Genomic DNA, 9,044 nt, shown 5'->3' with positions numbered 1-9,044 from the left:
TGAATAAACAATAATCTGATACAAAGACAGTTAACATGATGCTGGGAGGAGTTAAATGTCTACAGTGTTACAGTTACAACCCTTTGAGGACGACCATGATGCTGATGAGGCCCGGGGTGAAAATGAGTTTGACACCCCTGATGTAAACCTTCAGTTTGTTCACATCCCATCAGTAAAGTCTGTTAAATTAGTTTCACCTGAATCTCACTTATGTAAAATAATAGTGAATGACTTCCTTATTGATTATGATCATGATACTTTATTTTATAATACAACATAGTACATCATTTGTATGTTGATTCAGACAACAACAACATTTAGTCTCACACATATAAAGATAGAATACTTTACAGGAAGTGGTGAGAATAAAATATCTAGGATAAAGAAGCTCTGGTGCTTTCTCTCTTTAAGACCCATGCAGAGGAAGAGACACAACAACAAATACATCAACAACAATATTCATCAAACATTTAGAGATCAGAGAAGTTTACATTTTCCTGCAGAGAAATATGAGTTCAGGTCAACAAAGATGACCATGAGCAGTGAGAGCCTCCACGACTAAACAGACACAGGAAGGAGCTCAAACATCTACACAACAATAATGAGAACACGTCAAAGCACCGCCCACAATGTTTGATTGACAGGTGAAGAGAAATCAGCTCTCGAACAATAACATCAGTTTAAGAATTAAAACACATAATTGAACCTGCTGTCCCTTAAATCACTTCTGTCTGTTTGAGTTGACAGAACTCAGCAGTGGCTCCATAATAATAATTATAAATCCTAACTCCAGCATAGAGAGGCTGAGTGAATGAGGTCTGGACTCTGTGGAGGAGAGTCATGGTTTCAGAGACGCTGTAGAAGGACAGAACACCTGCTGTGTGATCCAGGTACACTCCTACTCTGGAGGACGGAGGACCAGAGACGGGAGCTGTGATGTTGTTGTACCGGAATGCAAAACTGTTGTTGCCACATTCTAACGCCCAAGATTTGTCATTCAATCCAAACCCACATTCACTACTGTTCCCTGTTCTGATGATATTCTTGTATGAGACTGATACAAAAACTCCTCCTCTCCACTCCACCTCCCAGTAACAACGTCCAGTCAGACTCTCTCTACTCAGGACCTGAGGACACCAATCAGTGAATCTGTCTGTGTGACTAGAATAAGACTGATGTTCCTTCATTAATGTTGCTTTTCTGTTCCCCTCAGATAATAACAGATATGTGTATGCTGTGTTTGGATCCAGAGTGATGTCACGTGAATACCTTAAGAATCCAGCTCTGGTCGTGGGCTCTGCTTGTGACAGTAAAACGTCCACTTCAGTCCCTGCCAGTGAGACGTTTGTCCACTCGTCCCTCAGGACGTCCTGTAGTTTATCTCTGACTTCTGACACAGCCGCCGTCACGTCCTCAAAGTATCTCAGAGGACGGATGTCGATGCCGGTGGAGTCTGTAGACTCACTGAGTGGTGCCAGTGAGGGGTAGTTGTGTAGGAACTGGTTGTGATCCTCTGTGTGTGAGAGCAGCTTCAGCTCAGCGTCCTTCCTCTTCAGCTCAGCGATCTCCTGCTCCAGCTTCTCCTGAAGCTCTTTGACTCGACTCACTTCCCTTTTCTGCTGGGATCTGACCTGCTGCTTCACATCGGAGCTTCTGTTCTCCAGGAGACGGATCAGCTGGGTGAAGATCTTCTCGCTGTCCTTCACCGCTTCATCAGCTGAGAGATTGACGGCCTCCACCTCCTGATGGAGCAGCTTCACGTCCTTCTCTCTGTCCTGGATTCTCTGCTGGATGTTTAGTCGACTCCCCTCCAGCTCTCTCTGCCTCTCGGTCCTTTCTGCTGCAGCTGAGACTGTGTCGTGGCCTTTATGGTCATCCATTAAGCAGAGATAACAGATGCACTGCTGATCAGTACGACAGAAGATCTTCATCACCTCATTGTGACGAGAGCAGATGTTCTCCTGGAGCTTCTTGGACGGCTCCACCAGCTTGTGCTTCTCATAGGCAGGTGATTGAATATGAGGCTGGAGGTGTTTCTCACAGTAAGAGATCACACATTGCAGACAGGACTTGAAGGCCTTCCGTCTCCTCCCAGTGCAGACATCACAGCCCACATCTTCAGGTCCAGCATAGCAGTGATCAGCAGCAGCAGCTTGGAGTCCAGTCTTCTTCAGCTCCTCCACTAAAGCTGCCAGCATGGTGTTTTTCAGCAGGACAGGCCTCGGTGTGAAGCTCTGCCTACACTGAGGGCAGCTGTGGAGTTTCTTACCGTCCTCTTCGTCCCAGTGGCTTTTAATACAGTTCATGCAGTAGCTGTGTCCACAGGGAATAGCCACCGGATCCTTCAGTAGATCCAGACAGATGGAACAAGAGAAGCTTTCCCGATCCAGCTGAACTCCTTGCTGCGCCATTTCAGCTCTCAGTAGCAACGACTGTCTGAGTTTCACTTCCTGAGAAACGACTCTGCTTTGACTTGATCTGAACAACACGTGATGTTCAGTGAACGGGGCGCGTCAGCTCTATTGCTTCACACCATGTTGGTTACACCCATCTGTAAAGCTGTAGATCTGAAGGGGAGGGAAGAGGACAGAGTCCAGCGGCTGTGTTAGAGAGCAGGAGGAAGAGGGAGGGCTTATCAAGCTGTGGTTCATTCCAGGAAGAGGAGCGGCGCTGTGAATGTGAACTTTGTTTTACTCTTTAAAAAAAATACTTCTGCGAGTGATAAACCAGTATTTCAAGCTTCAATTTGTATGTGTGCAGTTTTATTCCTATTTGAAGAACCCAGCAGAATTAAAGCTTTCACAGCAGTGTGTGTGTGTGTGTGTGTGTGTGTGTGTGTGTGTGTGTGTGTGTGTGTGTGTGTGTGTGTGTGTGTGTGTGTGTGTGTGTGTGTTCTTCCTGCTGAACGAGTTGCACAACAGGTGGCTGGTGAATTTCTTTTTGGGGGGGCGCAGTTGGGCGGCGCGGTTTAAATAGCACCTCACAATGAGAAGAAAAGAGGCTTTGAGTAGAATATTCTAAAAAACAAAGCTTTATTTCAAGACAACACAGAGCTCAACACTGTCCAATAACAACTATCAACAAAGTGTCACTTTGGGCATGAGAGGTTCAGAGCAGAATGGTTTAAGAAACATTGGGTTGGGTTTCAGAGGTTTACAGAATAAAAGAGGTGCCCACAGCCTCACATGAAAGAGGTTTAGAGCAGAATAGATTCAGAAAGAGAGACATCACATTTTACATTGGGTGTTTGACAGAGTAGGCCCCACTGCTTGTAAAGACATTTAAACTGGGGGCCCTGCAGTAAGGAGGCACTGGTGAGGTGGTCTTTGAAGGCAACGCGTTCCCTGGTGTGTCCAAGTATGGTGACACCAACCTACAGATAAATATATAGAGAGAGACAGATAAGATGTGGGGAAATATCGACTACAAACAGGCTTCATACTACAGACAAAACACTATGTTTTGTGGGTCTTGATGGCTCATCAACAGACAAAAGGCCAAGAGCCACTTTGATGCTCTAGCCTGGAGCTCACACACACACACACACACACACACACACACACACACACACACACACACACACACACACACACACACACACACACACGTTGGGGGTTGAATTGGTATTTTAGAAAAGGTTTTAGTCTGATGTGATATCTACCCAAATCTGACAATGTCCAACATGTGTTCTGCTGTGGGAAAGATACGTGATAGCTGCGTGGGAGCTGTATGGGCTGTGAGGGAATGATAAAGGTCTCTGATTCGACGCATAGTCCAATCACATTGAAATAAGAAACGATGTCATTGGCTAGGGCGCACTTTTATGCGCCCGAAGATTCTTGTTTCATCCGCCAATGAGAAGCTGTCCTCGCCGTAACGCCCCTGAAATGTTTGCTCGCTTCCATAGACTCACATTTGGCCGGCGCCCGAGAGGGGAGGGGCTTTCCTCAGTGATGATGAACGGCGATATATTATATTTGGTCACATTTAACTGGTTGTTGACAGGGGCTTACGCTCTCCCACACATTTAGCGCGTCAACACGGTATATTTCTTATTTCAATTATTTGGTATATAATAATTCTTTTCTTTTTTTTTCGCAAAATTTTAAGAGGGGCGGCGCCCTAGCGCCCTCTATTGACGCACCGCCACTGGTTCACACGTAGTTGAGCTCCCGTACTTTAGCTTAGCAGCTAGCGATGGCTTCCCTCTCGACCTCTCCTGCTCTCTCTGCTTTAGTGTGTCACATGTTTAGCCGTTCCTCCGCCTCCCTTAAGGGTACATGTAATGAGTGTAGTTTCTTTGCTATGTTGGAGGTTAGAAGCACGGCTCTGCACTAAGGAAGCTCAGTCGTTAGCCGCTGTAGCTAGCCGTCCCTCTGCAAACCCCGAGCAGCCTGGAGGCTTCAGTCTGAGTAGAAGCACGCGGTTCACCACCAACCTCTTCGTGTTTCTCACCGGTTCTCCTCACTTAGCGACAAACCAACTCTGGTTCTATTCTGAGAAACGAGGAGTTGGCGAAACCTTAACTGCTTGCTGAGGATGAGCGTAAATACAGTCAGTGCCGTAACGGAAACACATGAGGCCCCCCTGCAGAATAACCCTGAGAGACCCCCCCCCCCCCCTCCATATGTAAGGGATAATGTATTGTCCAGCGGTCATTATCCAAAGATAAACGAACAGGACCAAAGCTTTTCTTTTGAGGGAAATGCATTCAATCAGAAAAAAACAGCTCAAACAGAGAACAAATGTATTCCAACTGAAAAACATATGCTAGGGCCTATCGAACAGCTCAAACAGAACATATGTTACAACAACATAACAAATATGCCTACATATAGTCGATACACCGGTAGGCTACTTTCTACAGGTTTGCATTTGAATACACATGTGCGCGTCTTTTAGCAAATCTGTGTGCAAAGGCTTTAACCACGCTCTTTACATCTAAACTGCGCGCATGTTTACTCTCTATGCTAAGGATGGCCAGACCTGACAGCCTCTCTTGTGACATGGAGCTTCTGAGATATGTTTTGATCAGTTCTAGCTTGGAAAATGACCTTTCAGCGCTTGCGACAGTCACGGGTATTGTCAGAAATAATTTGATGGCCGTGGCTACATCAGACACACTTGATAGTATGGAGTTGTGTTTCATTATTAGCGTGTTCGCTAAATCATGAATTGAGCCATTTTTTATTTCCCTGATGGCGAACTCTAACGCCTGTCTTAAGGCGAGCACCTGGTCTGGGAAGTCCGCGGATAAGTCATCAGAGTCTTGCTCAGCAAGGGCACTCGCTGACTGGTACATATCATTGTCTGACTTTGACAGGAGTTCTCGTGGGCGTAGGAACCCAAACCTCCTTGCCACCTCTTGCATTCCACTGAACCTACGGGTGACCTGTGTAATGGCTATGTCTACAGTCTGGTAAAACACTGACCCTTTAAAGTGTTCCTCGGGATCCAGCAGCCTCTCATCCTCGCATAACTCATCGAAATGCCTCTTGGTGCGCCTGGCGCGTTTTTGAAGAAATGTGGGAGGAATGCCCCAGGACTGGGCAAGATCTTGGGCACTTTCTTTAAGGCTTTGAAACTCCCCTCTGAGTTCAGCAAGGCTCTGCGATACACCGGCTAGATATTCGCTTGCCTGCAAAACATCCACATTCTGTTTCTGGAGGCTCTGTGAAACAACATTTACAGTTTGGAGAAGTTTACCCTGTATAACTGTTTGGAGGACAAACTCGAAATTCTCCATGCTGTGTTTGAGTCCCTCGGCACACTCTTCCTTTTTGTTGGACAATAGACATATTTTCGTCAGTGCTTTCATCACGTCTTTAAAGCGAAAGCGGAGAGAGCGCACAGCATCATGCCGGGATGCCCAACGCGTCGGGCATAGCCGTTTAAGTGTAGGCCCTGCTTTGAAGAATCACAGAATCATTGAAATCTTTTACCTTTGTTACATTTTGGCATGCATCGTTCAGGACGAGGTTTAAATTGTGAGAAGCGCAGTGAATATAGATGGCGCTACGTTCTCTGTCTGAGATGCGTTTTTGTAGCCCGGAGTACGCCCCACTCATTGTGGCTGCACCATCATATCCCTGTCCTCGACATTTATTGACAGAAATACCCTTCTTCTCTAAAAGGCCAACTATGTCTTTCTCCAAACCAGATGCGCTTTGATCATGCACTGCATGGAAACCCATGAAGCTTTCATGTGTTTTGACCTCTAACGGAGTGTCATTTTCATCTTTTGAAATTGTTACATAGCGCAGCACCTGGCTGAGTTGATTTACTTTGGAAATGTCTTGAGTTGTGTCCATTATTACCGAATAAAATTTTGCGTCGTGGACCTCTTTCACTATCTCGTTATATAGGGTCATATCTGCCGAGAAGTTCTATAACGGATACAAAGTTTCCGTTTGTAACGGCCCGATAATCCAAGGACCCAAAAGCACAACTCAGGAAGGCGGAGGTACGGAATACGATTCTTTTACTTAACAGGTCACTACAGATTACACACAAGGAATGCTGGAGAGCTAGGTTCAAAAACACAAAACAATCTGGCAGGGGACAAGTGCAAGTGAGGGGACCTAAGTAGTGAAGACTAATGAGGGGATGTGCAACAGGTGAGACAGGGATGGGCCAGGTGCAAGAAATGAGGACTGACGAGGAGGGAGTGACTGATGAAGGGGGCGTGCAGCAGGATCTGAAATGACAGGACAGTTAGAATACAGACAGGCAGACAGGATGAAAATAACTTGAGGAAAAGTGTGGCGCTAAACCGTGACAGAATCCCCCCTCTAAGGGACGGCTCCTGACGTCCCAAAGCCATCGCCACGCTGGCGAAGAGGATCTGAGGGAGGCCTAATACTCCTCCGACATCTCCGCCCTCTCCTCATCGGCGGGTGAATTGTCCTGGTCGGAGGACGGCTCCTCCTCGATGTCTGACTCTGCCGACGGAAGAGAGGGAGCAGAGTTCGGCTGGGTAGCCCCCGTGGGCACAGGCCCCTTGGAGGGCTGGTCAGGGTGGCTGCAGTGAAACTCTCTTATGAGAGGGGCATCCAGAATGTGTCGGGCCGGGACCCAGCATCTCTCCTCTGGGCCGTAGCCCTCCCAGTCTACCAGGTATTGTAACCCTCTCCCACGACGGCGGGAACAAAGTAAGCGACGAACCGTGTAGGTAAGACCTCCATCGATGAACCGCGGTGGCGGTGGAGGCTGTACTGCAGGGACCAGTGGACACTCCCGAACCGGCTTGACTCTGGAGATGTGGAATGACGGATGGACCCGCATGGCCCGGGGCAGCTTGAGCCTCACCGCTGCAGGATTGATGACCTTCAGGACCTCGAATGGTCCGATGAACCTGGGTGCCAACTTCTTTGCCTCCACTCGCAAGGGTAGGTCCCTGGTCGACAGCCACACCTTCTGACCAACCTGGTAGGTGGGAGCCTTGGAGCGGCGCCGGTTGGCCGCTGCGGAGTACCGGTTGGCTGAGCTGAGGAGCGCAACTCTGGCCTTGGCCCAGGTACGGTGGCAGCGGCGGACGAAAGCCTGGACCGAGGGGCAGGAAACCTCCTTCTCCAAGGCCGAGAACAATGGAGGTTGAAACCCGTAGGCACACTGGAACGGGGACATTCCAGTGGCAGAGCTGGTCAAGGTGTTGTGAGCATACTCCACCCACAGGAGCTGCTGGGACCAGGATGCTGGAGTTTCGGAGACCAAGCACCGTAGAGCTGTCTCCATCTCCTGGTTCTTGCGCTCCGTCTGGCCATTAGACTGTGGGTGGAATCCCAATGACAGGCTGGCTGTGGCCCCGATTAGCGTGCAGAACTCCCTCCAGAAGACTGACGTGAACTGAGGACCCCGGTCGGAGACTACATTCGTGGGAAGCCCGTGAAGCCGGAAGACATGCAGCAGAACCAGCTCAGCAGTCTCCTTGGCCGAGGGGAGCTTGGGCAGGGAGACAAAGTGGGCCATCTTGCTGAACCGATCTACCACCGTTAGGATGGTGGTATGCTTGTTGGACAGCGGGAGACCGGTCACAAAGTCCAGGGAGATGTGAGACCAGGGCCGATGCGGCACCGACAGAGGTTGCAGGAAACCAGCGGGAGCCTGGTGGGAAGGTTTGTGCCGGTTGCAGACAGGGCAGGCGTTGACAAATTCCCGGGTATCCTTCTCCAGAGTAGCCCACCAGAACCTCTGCTGCAAGGCATCCTTAGTACGCTGGCTCCCAGGATGGCACGTGAGCTTGGAGCTATGGGCCCACTGGAGGACCTCGGACCTCAGGGTCTGGGGAACGAACAGGCGGTCAGGGGGACAGGAGCTCGGCCCGGGCTGGGCCTCCAGGGCAGCCTTGACTCGCTCCTCTACCTCCCAGGTGATAGAGGCAACCAGAACAGGGGCAGACAGGATCTTGTCAGTGCAAGGGGTGGAATCCCCCTTGTCCACAAACTGACGTGACAGGGCGTCCGGCTTGACGTTACGGGTTCCGGGCCGGTAACAGAGGGAAACGTTAAACCGGGTAAAAAACAGAGACCATTGTCGGGTTCTCTTAATAACGTGCGTGAGACAGACTGTGTAGTAAAGCCAACATGTTTATTCCGAGCTCACCCCGTGTCTCAACCCCGCCCCACACATTGACTCCCTCCTCTTATTGGTCTCTGGCCTCCCAACCTAGAGCTGTCATGAGTAACATTGAACAGTACCACATCTTCCCTTTCAAGATAACAAAGAATAAACTGTTGTTCCCATCAGACCATTCGAACCCTGTAAGGAAAACAATGTTAGGCATTTTGGTGAGCATTGGAACTAGTATGAAACAAGTGTATTAATTAAACAACTGCAGTTCCCTGAATTCTCACATCGTAACATCACGTGTTTTAACTAACCTTATTAACTTCAACTAAGCCTTCCCATGACCATGACACCATAACACAACAATAACTCAACATATATTTCAAAGATTTCTTTCATTTCATATCTGTTCACAAGTTAAGCCTATCGGGCTTAATGATGGCTCTCCCAGACCTAGTTCTGAGAGTGGGAGACTGTGC

At 48.7% G+C, this 9,044-nt stretch overlaps 1 protein-coding gene across 1 annotated transcript; it reads right to left on the bottom strand.

Moving 5' to 3' along the window:
* Window positions 1–242: 242 nt before the first annotated feature.
* On the bottom strand, window positions 243–2,444 carry LOC306734102 (tripartite motif-containing protein 16-like). The gene has a single exon (XM_079215434.1). The coding sequence runs from the start codon at window positions 2,409–2,411 to the stop codon at window positions 717–719; it is 1,695 nt and encodes a 564-aa protein (XP_079071560.1). The 5' UTR covers window positions 2,412–2,444; the 3' UTR covers window positions 243–716.
* Window positions 2,445–9,044: the final 6,600 nt, after the last annotated feature.

The sequence above is a fragment of the Taurulus bubalis genome (genome assembly GCF_910589615.1).
Source record: "Taurulus bubalis genome assembly, chromosome: 3".
NCBI classification, from domain to species: Eukaryota; Metazoa; Chordata; class Actinopteri; order Perciformes; family Cottidae; genus Taurulus; species Taurulus bubalis.
The sequence above is the reverse complement of the archived record's forward strand: the minus strand, read 5'-3'. Positions and strand labels throughout refer to the sequence as shown.

Bases quoted from the DNA above. Each gene is read 5' to 3' on its own strand.
- LOC306734102 (XM_079215434.1), bottom strand. From the start codon at position 2,411: ATGGCGCAGCAAGGAGTTCAGCTGGATCGGGAAAGCTTCTCTTGTTCC.